The sequence below is a fragment of the Mycteria americana genome, chromosome 7, assembly GCF_035582795.1.
Source record: "Mycteria americana isolate JAX WOST 10 ecotype Jacksonville Zoo and Gardens chromosome 7, USCA_MyAme_1.0, whole genome shotgun sequence".
NCBI classification, from domain to species: domain Eukaryota; kingdom Metazoa; phylum Chordata; class Aves; order Ciconiiformes; family Ciconiidae; genus Mycteria; species Mycteria americana.
In genome coordinates, this window is record NC_134371.1 from 12,116,383 (window position 1) to 12,135,497 (window position 19,115).

At 47.6% G+C, this 19,115-nt stretch overlaps 2 protein-coding genes and 1 long non-coding RNA gene across 4 annotated transcripts in view; 2 read left to right on the forward strand and 1 right to left on the reverse strand.

Moving 5' to 3' along the window:
* Positions 1–212: 212 nt before the first annotated feature.
* On the reverse strand, positions 213–10,537 carry COPS7B (COP9 signalosome subunit 7B). 2 transcript variants are annotated; one of them, XM_075507053.1, is made up of 7 exons: positions 10,395–10,537; positions 8,069–8,244; positions 6,732–6,807; positions 5,079–5,167; positions 4,285–4,487; positions 2,890–2,995; positions 213–1,423 (listed from the first exon to the last, which is right to left on the reverse strand). In XM_075507053.1, the coding sequence occupies exons 2-7, from the start codon at positions 8,228–8,230 to the stop codon at positions 1,265–1,267; spliced, it is 795 nt and encodes a 264-aa protein (XP_075363168.1). In that variant the 5' UTR covers positions 8,231–8,244; positions 10,395–10,537; the 3' UTR covers positions 213–1,264. The 2 variants fall into 2 exon arrangements, with proteins under 2 accessions (XP_075363168.1, XP_075363169.1); XM_075507054.1 differs by lacking the exon at positions 10,395–10,537 and adding an exon at positions 10,019–10,149.
* Positions 10,462–14,952, forward strand: LOC142412227 (uncharacterized). The gene is made up of 3 exons (XR_012776438.1): positions 10,462–11,126; positions 12,559–12,836; positions 13,253–14,952. It is a non-coding gene; the product is annotated as an uncharacterized LOC142412227 (long non-coding RNA).
* Positions 14,953–15,614: 662 nt separating this feature from the next.
* Positions 15,615–19,115, forward strand: part of PDE6D (phosphodiesterase 6D) — a 39,735-nt gene continuing 36,234 nt past the window's right edge. The window contains exon 1 of the mRNA XM_075507052.1: positions 15,615–15,775. Within this exon, the coding sequence (XP_075363167.1) occupies positions 15,726–15,775 (50 nt within the window). The 5' untranslated portion in view covers positions 15,615–15,725. The remainder of the gene's footprint in view (positions 15,776–19,115) is intronic.

Here is a 19,115-nt window from a genome sequence, read left to right on the forward strand (position 1 = left end):
GTTAGACTACAAGCCTAAAGCAGCCTCAAAGCCAAGACTCCAGACTCTGACATTAAATCAGCATTTTTAATTTTTTTTCTAAAATGTGCTTTTTTGTGAATTGCTGTTTCAATGCCAACCCCATCCTCCCCCTTAAAAAAAAAAACCCACACCTTGCCAAACGAGGTGCAAATCCCCTGAAGTTAGTCTGTAACAAATAAAAAACACAAAACAAAGGCTGAAATGCTTTAGAATCACAACAATGTACAAAAAAAGGGAGGAAAATACAACCTGAAAGTGTTCAAAATTCAGAAAGACTAGTCAAGTCCATTGCTTCAGCAAGGGGATGCTGCTGCGACCCCTGCCAGTGGGTCCTGGGCCACCAGCCTGCCACGATGCTAAACGGGCTCTTCTCCCATGCAGACCTCTGTCGCTAGCATCCAAGGAAGAGCGAATGCATTACCCTTTGAAGGTATCAACGGGGGAAACAACTCACAAGCAGCTCTGGGAGGTCACATCACATTCAGAAGGAACAGTTTCTAGTATGCCCCTAACCACCTGCAAGAAGGAAGGCTTGGAAGAGCAGCTTGCTTCCTCCTTATTGTACTGATGCCTCAGAGATGCAGAACAGTGCTTTAAATCTGTGAGAGATTAAAGGGCTTAGTAAGGGCAGTAAACAGACAGTTAAGTAAACAGCCCAGCACTGGATCTCATCTTCACAGAGCGAGGTAGTGTGAATTTCACCCCAGTTTAAAATAGACAGGGGTAGCGGAAAGGCTGACGACTTCCATGTAAAGCAGTTCCTGGCATAGAAACCTTTCTGTGCTCCCTTTGGGAATGAAAAGATCTGTGTTGATGGCTTCCTCACTCCCAGCCTGGCTTTGGTAGCCACATTTCAACCCTGGGATTCAGACACTTGCTACAGAAGTTCTCCCAAGATCTGATTTAGTACAGCAGCTTCCTCAAGGTTAAGCAGCAATGAGACTGGCTGGGAGGGAGCAAAACTGTCCACAGATTTTTTTTTTTTTCCTCCTGCCCCTTTTGGTTAGTCCCTCTCTTTAGAAGTCCCACTTTACAGGACCAGAACAGGGACACCCTGGAAATTAATAGGGGCTGCACAGTGTAACTTCGCCAGGTGCTGCTAACTGGGAGCTGTATTCAAACAGGGCTTTTTATTTGCCAGCCTGGAAGGGACTGGCCCAGAACCCACTGAAAAAGGAGACGCAGGCCCTTTTTTGCTCCTCCTGTTGTCATTCCTAGCTGAATGACATTTAGATGGTATGTTCTAGTGACGGCTGGAGACCAGCCCTTTGACTTTGGACATCTTCTTTGTGGGCTGCCTTTGTTCTGTGTGTGGAGGGCACTCTCGCTCTACCAGCTGCTGTTCCATCTCCTGTGCCGACGACGAGGCTGTAGCTTTTAATGTTTTCTTTATGTTTGTGACCTGGCCAAGAAGAGACAGTGAATCAGCACCTGCTCCTTCCTCCCCTTGCAGTAGAAACTCTGTTCATAAACATATTGAAAAACCCCTGGAGTACAGAGTGGAGATTATAAAATAAACTCCCACCAGAAACATGCTCAGCACTTGCGTTTATTAAAGGTAATGATTCATCCTCACTTACAGCCAGAGTTGTTAATATTTCCAGTCTGGGTCCAATACAGAATAACTAGAAATTACTTTTTTTTTTTTTTCCTAAGAGACAATGGCACAATATTGTACCACCTGTCTGGCTGACTGGAAGGACTTACTACTGCCTTGGTGCAGAAGGCAGCCATCCTACCATTATCTTGGCCAGAAGCAGGAAGGACAAAGGAGACTGTGAAAGAAACAAACTTACACTTAGGGCAGAGCTTGAAAAGGGAAAATGCCATTTGGCCTAGCTGGCTGTCTGAGCCACAGATATTTGCTAGAAGCAGGAACAGAAACTGGTTTTGTGGGAGGCAGCAGTAGTGCTTCTGCTACTCTGGCTGAAAAGGAGAGATACAGCACTAGGCACCATACTCTGTCCCCTGGAACCCTGTAGGGCTCACCAGAAATACAATGAGCAAACCTTAAAAAAAAACCCACAGGCAAAAACAAGTTTGGGAGTCAGGTGTGCCAACTCCAGGCCAAAGGCATCTGGCAAACCAAATGCGCTGTGGATGCCAATCAAGCCGCCAAGCATATGCTGCTTCAGAAGGCAAATGTAAACCTGCAGGGATGCAGCACTCTGCAAGAAATAAACCCTGAGCAAGTGTCTCGGGAGGACCATTTTCACCTTTACAGCTGTATTAGCCAAGATTTGTTCTCATAAGTAAATACACACCAGCAGGGGCTAAAATAGCGTGCCCGTGCTGCCATCTACCGCCTAGCCGCACATGCAACAGAGGAGGGAGCGCTCCCAGGTCATGCTGCTGAAGAAAGTGTGTCAGAAAGTCCTGTCTGGGTGCTCAACTTGACCCCAAGAGAAAGGCCCCAAAGGAAGCTGCTGAGGGCACTTTTTGCAAAAGCCATGAGACTCGAGAGACTTTTGTTAATTACACTTTTCAGGTTTAAAACAAAGTGAACTGTTTTTTCCTTCCTGCCTGCCTTGCACAAGAGGAACAAAATGCATCCAAGCTCTGTGTTAAAAGCACACTTTTCCTAACAAATCAATTCAGGAAACTATAGCTAGTGCACCCACCTAGCTTATATTTATAAAGAAAAATTCCAACCTGCTCAGAGTGGGCAAATTTGATGTTTGTGGTGTTACTAGCACACGGAAGCAGATGTGTTTTCTTCCTACCCCAAACCAGCACATCTGATTTGCATGATTGCGAGCCTACTTCAGAGAAGCCACAACCATTAACCAGGTGTTACCAGATTATTTTCTTCAGTAAACAAACATTTATCAAAAAGCTTAGAGCAGTCTGAAGTGACTCTGTACCTACCTCCATCTCTACCTGCTGCTGAGTTCGGTGATGGTTCTCTTTGTATTGGTTGGCTCTAAGTACTTGCTGCTCAATTCCTAAAAGAACCGCTTCACAACCATCACACCTGCAAGATACAAACAATGTCAAACAGCGTTTATGAGTTCTCTCTGGGCAGCTTAATCAGGCAATGTGAAAAATCATGCTTGCCTAAAAGTTTAGGAGATTATTAAATTTATACTTCCTGCTTAGAGTTCCAAAAAGCTAGCAAGAAAAAGCTTTGCTGTTTACTCAATGTATTTCACAGCATTCTTTAGAGAGTCCATGTTACTCTTACCTGCCCATCAAAAACTAACTGCAGGTTCAATGCACTTTCAACCTCTTTTTCAATCAGAATTACTGCTTAAAGGGGGATGCAACACATTTTTCAAAAGTAAAATTTTAAAATTAAACAAAAAAGTCAGATTGAGAGAATCCCCCTGCCTGTTAAGTGTTCAAAAGACAAGAACACTCCTCCAGCACAGAACTCTTAACTGCAGAGGACAGGAAGGGAATTGGCAGTGGGTTCATTGTTACCTTCCAAACAATGCTGTAAGGTCCTGGAAGCTGCCAAAGCCCTCCCGCTGAGATGGGATTGAGGGAGTTGGAGTAGGGAAGCAAAAAACCTGCCCCCACCTCAGGACAGCGTATTTGCACAGCAGTTTAATTACTTTTCATGCACCCATTACCATAGCAACTAAGACACAATTCCCAGTCAGCTCAGAACCTGCCACAAGCTCCACACTCTACAGAGGAATTTCTTTGGTTGGGAACGGAATCCTACAAAAAGTTGAGAAGCAGCTTCCTGGCAAAGGTACAAAATGATAGTACCACAGTCCCAATATGGTTGCATGCAGCCTGCATTTGCAGGAACAAAGAGAAGGCAAACAAAGGCATCTGAAACTTCAAACTTGAAGAGACATCCCCTCCAAAAAACTGTGATTCTCTAGAATTTGCCCATGCAGTTCTCATCACAGTGAAAAAGGCTGAAATGTAAATGGACAGTTCCGTTTTTGTTATCAAGTGTAACAGCAGAAAGGGGAGTAGCTCCCACCGTAAGACCATCAGTCCTGTCTGGCATGTCTGTTTGAAAAGACCCTTGACTGCTCGCTAGGGTTCTGCCATGTAAAAGCTACAGTGAGAGCAGAGTCTCAAGACCTAGTATAGTTTGGCCTCATATATAACACAAATTGAATCGTAGATGGGATCTTGGAAAACTTGCCCAATAGACTCCTCCTTCAAGTGCCTCCTTACAGCATAAGACTCCTGATTAATGGAACATGGCGAAATTGAGCCAGCACTTGAAACTTTGAGGAATAAGAAAAAGACAGGACAAGCTACGTACAAGGAACAAGGAAGGTGGAGAGACTGCCTCACCATTCCTGGAGTGTTTTGACAATGTTACTGATGTCCTTCTTCTGAATGTCTCTGCCGATACAAAAATCCACCTCTAGCACCTGGTTTCGTTGATCCAGCTTCCCCTGGATAATATCTGTATAAACCGCTTCAATAATCAGATCTTCCAACTCCCTCAGATTCCTCATATCCAGGTCCTTCAGCAGTACAGAATAGGGAATGCACTAAAAACAGCAAGTCCAAGAATAAGTTAACAGTCCCAGAGCCAAAATGAACAGACAAGTCTCAGAAGGTCAAGACCCAAACGTTTATTGTATCCTACACTTCAACCTGCAAGTGCAGCAGTGACTGATCGTGGCTGAACAAACACCTGCTACTAGGCTACATAATATTCTGACATAACTTTGGTAATTCCTGAAGCTTTGGCATAGCATATTCTGGAGGAAAAAAGGTAATGGGATTGTAGAATAAATTAAGAGTGTTGCTTAATTTTCTCTAGAACAAAGTGTCAGTGTTTTTAAGAATGATCCTCCATCTCCAGCTGTGAAAGAAACCATACAAAGTTTTGCAGCCCTTACTGACCAATTTGCATGGCAGTTCATACACCCCCACATCTCACCCATGGAAGTCCACTAAGTTGATGTCCCAAGCGCACCACGAGAGAACACTGTACATTACAGGTACTTTCCTAGTTGCAGGGTTTTTTTGTGAGTGCTCATGCAGTCCAGTACAACTTCAATGCTATGGAATTGATGCCATTTTCAAACACAAAAACAAACAAAAAGACGACTGCTATCATACACAGTGTACTTTACCTTCATTCTGGAAGCCAGGCTTACAATCGTCAAGTGTTTCAGCTTGTTTTTCTGAGTCGCTGTTAATTCAGGCAGATTATCTTTGTTTGCTGTTAATGTTAAAAAGACAAGATTCAGGACTTTCCTTCAAGAATTATATAATCCAGGCTGCAGAACTTCAGGCTAGTTACACCACACTAAACCCTGAAAGGCTGAACTCCTTCAGGTACTGCGGGTGCTGGTGAGCAGAGAGAGCCGCCACTGATGGCAGATGAGCACACCCAGGGAGAGTGGGGAAACATTAAAAAACAAGTTGGCAATTCCAGTCTTCTCTGCTTATTTAGTAATTCTGGTTTTGGAATTAGAACATAATTCACATCTCCACAAGTGGTGTCCTGCCAAAACGGTTGGTCAATGCTTTGTTTCTACCACCAAGTCATTTTTATTTCATTAACGATCTGACAGAGTAAGAGCTTCCCCTTTTGCTGATCTGGTTTTAAATATGGCTGGTTTTATTTCTCTGGAGAGCTGCAGAATTTAGGGTTGAAAGTGTAAAGTACCAGGCTGAGGAAGAGAGGAGAAATTATTAATCTAGATACTTACATGGCCTCACTGTCATTGCATTATATTCATGTGCCTCATGAATATTTAAAAACAGAAAGGAAACTGGCGGCTTTCCAAAGCAAAGAAACTCTTTGAAATATCTGCTTTAATGGAAATTAGTGTTTCAGGGCCACTCAAGTTCTCCCATCCATCCCACCTCATTCAATGCTCTACATTTTGACTACTTTTTCCCCCTTATCTTTCTTCACTAGAAAAGGAAGAACGAACTGCGCTGTCACATGCTGGGACACAAGATCTGTGCACAGCAAACACGTCCTCTAATCAGTCGCAGAATTCATGAGGCTTGTGTTGCTCCACAGCCACTGGAATTTCCAGTCCTTGCACTTATGGATGCCACTTCTCCTTACAGGAACTAGATAGCTCATCCACCACAGTGATAGCCAGCATTATGACAGAATTATTTGTCACACTGTAATGGTCTGGATTAGGCTGCTACCCACAAATGAAGTATTAAATTGTAGCAGAACAGAAGTGCATAAGCACCAGAGATAAAAGCACATCCCAATAGATACTAAGATGATTCACACACAGTCCTTCTGAAGCTGTCTTTAAAAGACATTATTTCGATTTGTATTCTAGCTAAGAAATGCTTCATTTTGTTTCAGCAATGCCATCACAGAATAAAAGGTTATGCCATAAACCGTATAGGTTTTTATAAATAATGCAGAACAATTTTGTCTAAGTTTTCTGCAGCTTCCATAACCAATGCCATCTAAATTTCAAAACAGATGTCTGAAATTGCACTCCGCAGAGGTAAGCAGCCTGTGAACATCAATGAATAATGCTACAGACCAATTCAATCCAGCACTGCAGTCCAATCCAAACCAGTAAAACACCATCATCTCTAGCCCTTCCTCCACATTTTAGCAATTAAAAAGCACATATGACCCAGAGACCCCTATGAACAACTCTCCTCCCAAGCAAATTCTGTTCTTGGACACTTTCACCCAGCCACACTACAGCAGGTACCACAGAAAGCAAAGAACTGCTTCTGACAATTCTAACGGGCAACCCAGTCTCATACTCTGCAAACAGGCGGCAGTCTCTTACCTACATAGTCTGGGTATGTTCCGTATGCAAACAGGTTCAGCAACTGGAAATAAGCAGCATTAGACCCTTCAGCAAGCTGGATGGGAAGAAAACAAAAGAAATTCCATGTAACATAGTTAACAGGCAATATGATACTGGTAGGCAACTTCTGCAGAGAAGGTTTTAAGTCTGCATAGGACAAGCAGTACCCAGAAAAGCAATTATGTCCCAATCTTAAAGAGCTGGACCCTTTCTAATGCCTCATGAGCAGCATGCAAATTTGCTCATGAGCAGCATGCAAATTTGCAGCAGCAAATTTCAGCTGTTTCAGAGTAATTTTCAGAGTCAGATCTAGCCATTTCTACGCACCAGAACTTAACTACAGTTTGGACTGTCAACTGCTCTGTGCAGCACCTTCGGAGGTAAAAGAAAAAAGAGACTCTCAATTTCAGCTGACATCCTACAGGGCCAGCTCTTCTCATCTTGTGACAAACAAGCAGGCAATGGTGTTGGTTGGTTAAGCATCCTTGCTATTACTGGGAAAGCTAAGACAGGTTACCTGCAGAGCCACAAAAACTTCAAAGCAAAGCAAGCTAGAACATTTTAAGTTGAGTGCATTTGAGAGTAATAGCACTCCTCTCACATGCAAACACTTCACTGGAATAACTGCAGCACCAAGCAGCGATTTTTATTGAGTGGTTTTTTTTAATACCATTTGCTGCACACAGATCCAGGGAAAAAAACATACTTGCGATTTGATGTTGAATAACCATAGAGGCATTTTTCGGCATATCTAAGAGCCCGTTTGGAAAGCCAAACTTGCTGTATGCCACATTACCCCAGCTGCAGAGATACTCAACCTAGATTCCCTCATTGCAGTAGAGGGGAGTGCTGGCGAGGCATTCTCAGTAAAAGCTCTGGAACTCACTTTCCACCTTGGTTTGAAATGGTTTGGATTCGGTTACCACCCAGGCCTGATACACTAGACGCCTGTTCACGAAGACTTTTGGAGAGCACTGAAGTTATGCTTCCCAGGACAATGAAAGAGTAGAACGGGATTATTTCGTCGTTGGCTGGCTAGGTGCCTTCTTAAAATTGTTACTGTGCTGCTGCCAGGTTTTTGCTGTATTAGCAATCGCATTAAGGTAATGAAGCTTTATATAGGTATTTTTTAACATCTAATATATACAGGCAAAAGTAACATCAAACTCTCATACACAAACATCTCAGAACCAAGGTAAGTTGCACCAGGCCCTTCCTGGCACAGAAATTTCATGCACAGGCTGTCTGTGGTAACTTCTGTACTCCCTTATCCTGGGAGTACAGAAGGGGCATTAGGATAGAAACTCATCGCTTACCTCTTGCACATTTGTTAACTCCAACAGCTCTCCAAAGACATAAACCCCAGGAGCCTCCAGCACTTGATTTATAAGAGCAGTCAGAGCTGAGCCACTTGTACCTTTGGCTAGTAAAATAAACTGCTCTAGAAGATTGCAGGATGGTTTCTGTTCTCCTGCCATTCTAGGTTTTCAATCTGTCAAGAAAAGAACATGATATTAATACATCCTTTCTTCTCTGCTGAATTCTGTCTGGCACTGGATCAGAAGGTATGCTCAGCAGAGTAACTTTTGGTGTCAGCAGAGCCAGTTTTTTCTTCAGCATTTAGAGGGCAGGCCAGGAGCCCTGCAGGCTCAAATGCTGATTTATCTGGGGAGCAAAAACAATTCAGACAATATCTGAGCAAAATTTCTGCAGATTGTCTGGGCAGTTCCCTAAAAAGATCTTCTCCTGCTAGTAGGAAAGGAGTTCAGATTCCATGCTGTTTTCAGACTTTTCCTTCTACTGATGCTGCCAAATAACACTAACTGCAAAGATGTTTATTGTTATGTCTACTAGAGGCCAGCTAAAACTTCCTCCTTCCCAAAACTTACTTAATTATCTGCGAAGACTTTATCCACCTTGTAGGCCTGCACCACTGCACCTTTTTCTTTGACATCAGCTATAGATAAAGCGTGCGTACATAATTCCTATTGCTTTCTGAGCCTAAAAGGCAAAAAGAACTGTGGCCTGTAAGTAGCTTACCAGTCTACATTGTACAGTTAAAGTGGTTTGGGTTAACTGGAAAGCTTAAGTGATAAAAATACCCTTTCTACAAAGGCTCTATTTAAGTCCCCCTAAAGAGAGGTCTTTGTCTTCAGCTGTTGCCTGACATTTCTGGTGTGCATGTTGTCTCCCAGCACCACATGTTGCTTTTGAAATGTAAAACACTATTTATTAACAACTTCAACAAAATAAGTTATTTGTTTACAAACAGCTAAGAAAAAACTTCCCAAGCATATTATTCAGACACCAGACAAAGAACTTAGCAGATAAGGGGGTTTTTATGTTACGTTTCTATCAGATAATTCTCAAGTATAGCAGGCAACCTTTACTCTGGTGCAGAAAACCAGACACCAGAGAACCCGCCTCATTCTGTGTGACCACTGGGACCACATCTGCCCTTGTGGGGGTGGTACAGTCACACAGGTGTTTGCACTGCTTCGCCATGCCTAACCAAATTAAGACTTGTAAAGGCAAGGCAGCCAGCTTCCTTTGTTAGTCAGCTTCTAAAAATATGCTTTACTCTATTCCATTACACCTGCAGGTACAAATGGTCCTAACCTGAGCGGGCCATCTTTTGCACTCTCCACACAAAGATTTCTTGATTCTCAGTGTAAAATCTCTCTGGGATTCTTTTCATCAGAGGCACATGTGCAGCCTGACTGAATAATACCTCAGTTTCGACTGAGAAATCCCTGCAATACAATAACACTCAATGTGGCTTCCTAATACACCTGAGGGTACACCAGTACTACTCTCCCCTCTCACAGGTAAGGAAACAGACACAGAGGACAGACAATTTTCTCAGGAGAGCACATAAAGTGACAGGGCTGGGAATGAAATCCAGATTTCACAGTTCCCAAGCCATTGTCCTCCCTCACAGGTAATCAAAACACACGCTGGTGTATGAGCTTACAAAAGACTGGTTAGCTGTATCCATGCCCTACTAGGAAAGGAATGCCAATTCTTTGCCCCTTTCCAAGTTAACGTTCAGACAACTGCGTTGCTATTGCAACCTGTCTGCACAATCGTGTCACCGGGACTACCTCGCTGCTCTTTCCACAACCGACTTATTCTGGGGAGCAGTGACTGAAATACAGCTGGAAGACACTTTAACGGAGCTTGCCCAAAGGCTACAATAACCCATACACGGGGATAAACCGGGCTTCTCCCCCCAGTCACGCCTTGCTGCAGCCTTTCTAAGGTACCTGAAGGGGTTTCACGGCAGGAAGCAGCACGCAGACCACAGACGAGGGCGGCGAGCTGCCGGGGTCGGAGGCAGCCAGGCCCCCCGGCCCTCCCGTCCCCACAGACCCCCGGAAGGGCCCGAGAGCCCCGCTGGGCCGGGAGTCGTGCTCCACCGAGCGGGCCGAGCCCTGCCGCAGGGGGTGATTGACCCGGGGTCCCGCCGCGGGGCCCTCTCGCCCCTCACCGCCGCCCCAGTCCCCGCTCGCTTCTCAGGGCTCGGGGAGCCGCACGCCCGGCAGCGCCGAGACGCGACCGCGGAGCGGGGAAGGGAAGGGGTCGGTGCGCGAAGGATCGGTGCGCGGAGGGGCGGGCGGCTCCTCCCTCCCCCGGCGTTACCTCTCCGCCTGGCCTCCCGCCCTGCGGCTCCCGGCGCCGTCCCCGCCGCGCCTCAGGCCGCCATGATGGCGGCGCCGGTGTCCCGCGCGCGGCTCCTTCCCCCGGAACGCGCGGCCGCGCGCGGAACGTTCCGCTCCAGGGCGGCCGCAGGGCCCGAGCACCGCGCCCCGGCATCCCTCGGCAACCGGGCAGCCGTGGCCGGTGCACGCCCGTTCGCAGCGGGTTGAGGTTGGCTGGGCCCCCCGGAGCAGGGGACGGCAGGCTGGCTGTGCCGGCGGTGGCTCCCAGAGCAGACGCCGCCTCACCACGTCCCGAGAAGCTGTTTAATTACGAGCAAGTGAAGTTTCTGCGTCTCTCGTCGGGGCTCTGAGGTGCCGTGGCAGCGTCGCGGGGGCTTTGCGCTCCGAAATGACCTGTGCGAAGGGCCAGCATTGTAAAGCCACGTTTTAGCCCGTTCTTTGTTGTGACAGCGTGGCAGCGCGGGTCTGTTCCACACGAACAGGTCCCATTCCCCTTTTGAATCCTTGCATACGCTACAGCCTTCAGAGGGGATTAAATCTTCCGTTTTATGGCAAGAAGCGGGCAATGCCTGAGAAGCTGAAGTGGGGCTGTTAACGGCAACAAAGGATTGAACGGTTGCACGAGGCAGGACGATGGAGGCTACCAGCCTCCGGCCAGTCCTCCTGGGGTGCGAATGGAAATATGCCAAGACACGGCGTGAAAGATCACAAGGTGCTAGAAGTGATTTTAAACTCCATAGAAAAGTGGCCCGTACAAATGACAAACCAAAGGCCAGAGCTCAGTCTGTGACGTGGGGGAGCAGGGAGGGAGCTGGAGGGGTTGAGATCCTCTCCAGGACACGGATCAGGAGCCAAAAGACTCTTGAGGGGATAAAAGAACAGAGGTGGGAACGAGAGGGCTTTTGGGGTTGTTACCCTTCCTGAGGTCTGTACGCTCAAACTGCGCCACACTGTGAATAAAGCATGCTTCTGTCAAAAATCCTTTAGCCAAGAGCAAAGTGCTTCTGGCTTTCAGTCAGCTAGTCCCTGAACATCAAGCCGTGGACTGGAATCATCAGGAGGGGGGAGCTTTCAGGGAATGAACATCGGAAACTGTTAGGAAAACTGATGGGGCTTAGCCTGCACTTCAGAGCCATCCGCAGCGGGTCCCCGGGGTCCCATCTTCCAGACAAGGGGTGTCAGACAAGTGCAGAGATGCAGGTGTTGGGATGCTGTTGTGACACTCTGGGCTTCACAGCAAATCGGATGTAAAAAACTAGGCCCTGTGCAGCAAGGGAACTCAGCCAGGGCTATAACAAGCCATTCAGTAATTTATTTAAGCCATGCTTAGATTTCATCTGCACAGGGAGGGAGAATTAACTCTAATCACATCCTAAACAGGCCCTCCACCACAGTTCGTGTCACCCCACAGACACGCTGGAACAGTTGCCTTGGGCAATCAGTGCGTGGCCTCATTTGTCTCAAGAGTCGTTAAAGCTGAAATCCCAGGCTGAAACAGAAATGGAAATATATGACTGTGAGCTATTTCCCATGGATCATTTTTGCAACCTCTTGCTGGAGCCTGCAGGTGAAAATCAGCTGCGTTACAGCCCCGTGTGGGTCAGCCAGCAGGGTCTGTTAGTCAGGCTGTCCTGACACCTCCCGACTGCAGCCAGCCAGCCTGGCTGACTGACACGGACTTTGGAGGATAGCATCAGCTAAGCTCAGCTTTTGGGATGGATTTCTTTTTTTTTTAAGAGAAAAATACGAGGATGCCCAGCTGTTTCATCCCCTTTTAAACTGCTCTTGCAACCTCTTACTCTACCCACGCAGCTTTCTGCACGCAGGAAGATGTTAATCCATTTTATCTTTAATGTTGGCATTATCTTTTGACTCACCCCATCTCTTCCCCTTGTGATTCTGCAATCCAGGTCCCTTTTAGGCAGCAGATAATTCACCTTATTTCTCTGCATTGCCTGAGAAAAGAAACCATAAATCCAGAGTAATCTCCCCAAGCAGTGGGGTTGTGGAGCCCCAGAGAGAGACTTTGAGAGCATGGTTTCTCTCAGTCAGAAGCCAAGGCATGAGGCTGCAAAGCCACCTGTAAGGGACAGAGACCGGGAAGGGTGCAATTAACAGCACAATTACACCCCTCTGTCCTGCAGCTTCCATCACACCGAGTTCAGTGTCTGGTTCTTCAGGCTCTTCAGCGCGCTGTGCCTCCAGCTGCTCATCCTGCCGGCCTCTGCACCCTGCCTGTGTCTGCGTCCTGCCTGCCAGGCCAGCAGCACCAGCTTCACCCCTTGTAGGCATGCACCTCCCGGTGCCCTGGGACACGGTTCTGGAGCTAGTTCTTCCCCTCCTAAAGTCCTAATTCTGACATGCCATTGGCAAGAAAATTACCACCCGGCCTCACCAAGGAGAGGGCCGACAGTGAAAGCGGGTATTTCTGTGTTTCTTATCTTTTTCCTCACCTTTCATAAATAAGGTGGTTTAAATCAAAAACTCTTGTGAAAAGAGGTATGTTAAGACAACATAGGACCTTACCAATAACTCACATAATACACATTACATTCAGAAATCATACACTAGGCTAGATTTAGCCACCAGTATTAGGATCTGGTTCCTAAAGTGTCTGTAATACTTTTACTTCCCGACAACATGAAGCAAAATAAAATCAACTGTTGGCACCATGGCCATGTTAGAGCAGGAGCAGGTGCATCTGCACATGACCGAATGGCCAGTAGCTCTAGGGGGAAGCTAGGCTGCATAAATGCTAACACAGTACTGGATGCAGTTTCGTTCCTCATCTGTGTATGCTTTCACTGTGCTTCATCCATTTATTCTCTCTCCTTCCAGGCTTCTGACTGCCCAGCTTCCAGCACACATCTCCAGAGCACAAGGTGATGGGAGCTCCCACCTCCTGCTGAAGAAGCTGTCAAGCTCTCCGCGTTTCCCAGGATTCAGGACTAAGCTGCTCGTTGGACTCTGACCTCACACCTTGGCCAGGCCAGGAGTGATTGCAGATGGTGGTTGGGTGGTTGCAGATACGCAGCTGTACAAACCTTTTCATCAAGTGTGGGGTGGGATGAAGCCTCCGCTTATGAAACTATGTCCCAATGATGCTGATCTGGAGAAACACCAGCTCGTTTATCAGCACCTTGAGAGAAAAGCTTCTGGGGAAGCAGAAAGCAGGCTGGAGGCATCTTCTCACATGCAATGGCAGCTCAGAAACTGTCACACCTGCCAGAGAGGTGAAAGCCAAGGTGAGGTTTTCAGTACAAAGCAGCACCAAGGGACAGTGAGACTTGCAGCAACTTCTGTGCAAGTGGATTGGAAAGCCGACGTGCTCAAGGGCGTCGTTTGTGTTAATGCAGCCAAAGGATTTTAAGAGGAGAGAGATCCCAGGGCTTCTGTCACTCTCTGAGTTATGGTGTCACATGTTCCACTGCTGCTCGTGCCCAGAGCAGTCACAAGAACTTCACACTTCAGCTATGAGCTCTTTTGTCATTTTCAGAAGTTCAAAAATGAGAGGCGTGTGCTTCCTTGCACAGCAAAGTGAATTTGGGAACTCTGCGATTTGGCCAGAAAACATAAAGGCCCCAACTCTAAATTCTGGAACCGCTCCTACCCCTGTGCTAGAGAAGCCCTTCAACGCTGCAAGAGTTCCTCGCTGCGAGATCCATTTGGTCTCTGACTCTTTCATCTCTGAGGAGCCTGAACAGAGGCAGGATTGAGTTCCGTATGTCTTGTGTAAACTGGCATGTCATACTTCCACCTGGCAGGCTCTTCCCCCACACACAACCATTTGTTTCTGCCTTCTTCAGGTCTGCTTTTCTTCTTGCTCGCTTTTTCTCCCCGTCAGTCTTTTCTCCTCGGTGATCTTTAGTCCCTCTTCCTTAGATAGCATGCAATTACACAGCCTATCTAAAACCCAGGAAGGACTCTTAATAAAAGATAGATATATATTAGCATAGCGTACCCCTGGCGCTCTGCCCAGATTCAGAATGATCTGTTCATACGCTTTTCAACTGATGGTGTGGAACTGAGCGTGGATCACATACATCAGGGAAATAAATGCTACCTATTTTTATTATTAAGATCTCTTATTGGTTATACTGGCAGTGGCCTTGTCCTTATGCATTAAACACGACCTTTATTAATGTTCATGTTCTCCCCATTTGTACAGCGGCTGATTTGGAAGCAAGCAGAGCCATGAATGTGTTGATGGCACCCCGATTGTTCGCTGGTCCTGTTCCGAGCCAGGATTACAACTGCTGCCTTTATTTTTCTCATGACTTATTAATGCTTTGTATTAGCTGCGCTCAGATTGTTAATGGAGGAGTTAATTTACCGTGCTCATATTAAAGAATAGCCTGGCTTCTGGGATGTGCTAATGAACCAGAGACTTTCCCCCACAATCTACGCAAACACAAAGGCCAAATTTCTGCAGTACAAAGAAGGTTGCTTTTGTTCCAGGGAAAACACGCTATTTATTTTAAACTTTCTCCATAATGCTGGTCCTGTTAGCTCCGGCCTCGGCACACGCAGAAGCTGCTCTGGGCCGGAACACAGCAAGCACCCAGGTCCCCAGTACCACCCAAATCCACGGCTGGAGCTTGGCGGAGCTGCCGTCAAGCAGCCCGAGGGATGAATTCGCTGCCAGACCTGCCCACCGCCTGAGGAGAAGCGCCAACCGAGCTCCAGCGCCTCGGGCACAGCCCAGGCGGCGTTCGCCCGGTCGGCACCGAGCCGCGAGGGCTGTCATCGGGCGGGTGCTGACCAGGCCTGCGGCGGCTTCTCGCCCCCTCGACTACAGCCCTGAGGCCTCCCCTCGCCCGGGCCGCCGCCACCTGCAGGGGCGCCCGCTCCCTCCGCCGGTCCCGGCCCGCGCCCCCCCGCGGCCCAGCCTCACAACGGCGGCGCGGAGCAGCGGGGAAAGGTTTGTCCTGCGGCGACTCCCGTCCCCCGGCGACGTCAGGCTGGGCCGGGGCGTACGCCTTAACGACCGCTGCGCAGCCGCCCTTGAATGATGGGGGGGCGGGCACGCGGACGCAACGTCTGATTGGCCAGCCGCGCCGTCCTTCCTGCGCCAGAAGGCGGGGCGGCGAGGCAGCGGCAGCGGATGATTGGCCGGTACGGCGGGCCGGGGGGCGGGGCGACGGGAGGCCGCTCGGGTTGGTTGCGCCGGCCAGTGGCGGGTGCGAGGGAGTGAGGGGGAGGGGTGGGGGGTCCTGAGGCGCCGCTGTCACCGCCGCCTTCCCGCCCAGGCCCGCGCAGCCAGGCCAGCCCGGCCCAGCCCCGTCCGCCCGCGGCGCGGCGCGGCAGGACCATGTCGGCCACGGACGAGCGGGCTAAGGAGATCCTCCGGGGCTTCAAGCTGTATCCTCCTGACGGGGGCCGTGAGGCGGGCGGGCGGGACCCGGCCGGGAAGAAGGGCGGGGGGGGGGGGCCACGGGGACGGGGACGGGACGGGGTTCGTCGCCCCCCTGTGGCGAGGGCGGGTGCAAGGCCCCCGGGGCGGGAAAGGGGGTTGTCATGGAAACGCCTCCCCGGCTGGGCTGTCCCCAGTGGCGTCCTCCCCCTCCGGTGGCGGGGGGGCCCTCCCCCTGGACGTGGCTGAACCCCCGCGGGGCAGGGACCGGCCCTGAGCCGGCTGGGGAGGGGCGGGGGGGGACGGAGCCGCCGTAGAGCTGGGAGCTGCCGTGAGGCGCGGGGTGGAGGGGTCCCCATCGGGGCGGTGGCAGATGGCCAAAGCCCCTCAGGGCGGCGGCGGCCTCCCCGGCCCCCACCCCGGCGTCCCGCCGCACCGGAGCTGTCCGCCGGGCGGCTGCTGATGGGCGGCCGGAAGAGAGGGGCTGCGCAGGGAGGCGACGGCCCTCGAACGGCAGGAACCCCCCGCCTCGGCAGCGAGGACAGCTGACAGAGGGCAGGTGAAGTAGCTGGGCACCCAGTGTCCTCCGTCCCAGGAGGATCTGATCCTTTCCCCTGCGGCCTGCGCTTAGGCACCTCTGCTTGGAAAGGAAATACCTGGTCTTCAGGTCCAGAAGCAACTAAATATCTTGTTCCTTTTCATACCGTGAGGTACTGGCACAGGTTGTGTTGGTCATGGTTGGTCATACAATGTCTTTTATTGCTAACACTGACATACTTTAGGTGTTAATGCCTTTCTGTGCAGTTCATTTTAAAACTTTTCATGTTGTGGCTTTCAAAAAGCATTCTCATTTCATGTCTGTGTTATCTGAATATGAATTTAATGCTGATGAAATGAGATAGATCTGAGCTTGGAAGAGAAGTGAGATCCTGCATGCACCCTTTCAATGCAGGATTTCAGAGAAGTAGAGAAAGGCTCAACCTAAAGGCCCATGTGCAAACTAAGGGTGGGAAAAATATGCCACATGTAAAATAAAGCTAGTATATTTTACTATAGTAGATTCTTCTAAGCTTGGAAGACAAATGCAAGCTTGCTAGCTTGACCTTTAGACACCAGAAATTGTGGGTTGGTTTGTTTGGCTTTTTCTTTTTTACAATGAAAAGGACAGAAGTGAACAGAATACCCTCTTCATCTAATACTATTATTTCTAAACAGTTTTTTTGCCCAGTGAGATATTCATAATCTCTATGCCAGCTGTAGCAGGATCTAATTTTCTAGGTTGGATTTAGACAGATAGCTGCTATCAAATTATAAGCAGATGCTTTTCTGAACTTTTGAATCATTGTCCCCTCCCCCAGCTTTTAGTACTGCATCTGGTTCCTTTGCTTCTGCACTAGCACTATTGACAGTTCTTTTTATTTATGAAGAGGTAGTATTTCAGCTGTCAAAACATGATTTAAGAGCCTTTTGTGCCAGCAATTAGAAAAAGAATAAGCTTCTGACAAGACCAGACTAAGCTGTTGGTAGAAGTGACAAGACCAGACTAAGCTGTTGGTAGAAGTGAGGAGTGCTTGGAAAGTTAAGCCTAGGGAACAAACTTTTAAGTGATTTTTGCATGTGTCTGTGTGTAGTCTTTCCAGATAGCAGAGTTTACATAAAGGCCTTCATCCAACTTGGGATGAAATAACCCATTTTGTTGTTTGTTGGCTTGAGTAGAAAATGCTTTTTGCCCTTTGAGAGGAAGGGTGTTAGCCAAACCTAAGGTAAACTTCTATTATCTCAAGCAGCCATAGCATGGACAAAAAGCTTTAGTAGAAATACTCTGCAGTTCCATGCTGAAGTACCTCAAGTTTAGTCTTCCTTTGCTGGTCCTTGCAAAAAAAAAAAAAAAAGAGACAACCCACACCTGATATCACTTTTACTTCTGACAGGACAGTTTTAGGCAAAACCTTGACTGTGCTTCTCCAAAAACATGCTAGAGTACTTAGGTAGTTGCCATAGGGGCCAGGTAGTATAAAGTCTGAGAAACAGGAAAGTTTCTCCAAACATTTAGTAATTTGAACTTTAGCAAGTTAAAATAGTTGAAAAACCATCTATATATGCCTTTAGTAAACTGGAAGAGTGGCTGAACAGACACATTCCTCATTTATGAGAGGAAGCCTTGAGACACTGCGCCATCCACACAGGAAACTACTCATGCCCAGATGTGACCATGCTCTCTGTAAGGCAGCCATCAGCTCAGACTTCCACTTCCTTTTCTAAGAGTGAGCATGTATTCTAGAGAGCATTACATTTTAAAGAGATGCTTTATTTTCTGCCCACTCTACTGCTGTATGTGCTAATTTAATTTACTTAATAGAAAGGAAGAGAAATACATTCTGACAAGCTGTTAAATTTATACTTTGAGTACTTGAAAACTTTTTACTCTGCTCCCAGGAGGGAGGGAGTTCAACTCTACCAACTTAAGCACACCCTGCAAACTTGGCACTTTAAACTGAACTTGCTTTTAGCACAAGAAACTAGCACAGTATTACACCTAGGGTCTGGCTGTATTAGATTCCTTGTGTGGTAAGATCAGTTGGTAGGGTAGGAAGCAGCATGGAGGGAACAGGCTTCCAAAATACTTGCTTGCTTTAACACAGGAACAGGCACTCTAGCTGTAAATCCAGTTCACATTGAGTAATCAAAGTTTCCTCAAACAAATTCTGTTTACTTGTGGTTCCTGAGAAGGTTAATTACAAGCTTTCCAACTGATGGGGACATACTGCTGTGGAATTATAGCCCAAATCCACCCTCTAACTTTAATGCAGAGATATGCTTTCTTTCCTCTATGACACTAGTGCAGAAACATGTTGTGGCTAGTGTCCTGCAGTTCAAGCCAGAAACATTTACTCTCTCATGGGTTTTGCTATTTTAAAAAGATTAAAACCAAAGGAGAAATATTTGATTCTTGCAGGCAAATGAGGATATTCATTATCCTTTATTACACTTGTCCTAAGAATTTTTATGGCACCAGTTAAAAATTGAACACTGACAGTCCAGTAAGTATGTTGCAGTAAGAGACTGAAAGCAGCCAGCAAAAACTTTTATAGCTTGTCACTTTTTCAGAGACAGTGTTTGTTAATAGAGCTTGTAAGTATGTTCATCAGCTCCCTGTTTTGAAGGCACTCACCTGAACAGCAGTTGTTACACTTAACATAATAATATCTACAGGTAGTCTAGCACTATGAAAATGCGGACTCCTTGTTTTACTATAAGCAATATCAGTTCACCTGGTAACTGAAGATTCATTACTCCAGAGTATTAGCCAAGTCTTATTTATGCACAGTTGGTCCTATAATCTCAAAT

Bases quoted from the DNA above. Each gene is read 5' to 3' on its own strand.
- COPS7B (XM_075507053.1), bottom strand. From the start codon at position 8,230: ATGGCAGGAGAACAGAAACCATCCTGCAATCTTCTAGAGCAGTTTATT. The intron at 5,168-6,731 runs GTAAGAGACTGC...TAACATTAACAG, and splicing joins AACATACCCAGACTATGTAG to CAAACAAAGATAATCTGCCT. The intron at 2,996-4,284 runs GTGAGGCAGTCT...TGTATCTTGCAG, and splicing joins GTCAAAACACTCCAGGAATG to GTGTGATGGTTGTGAAGCGG.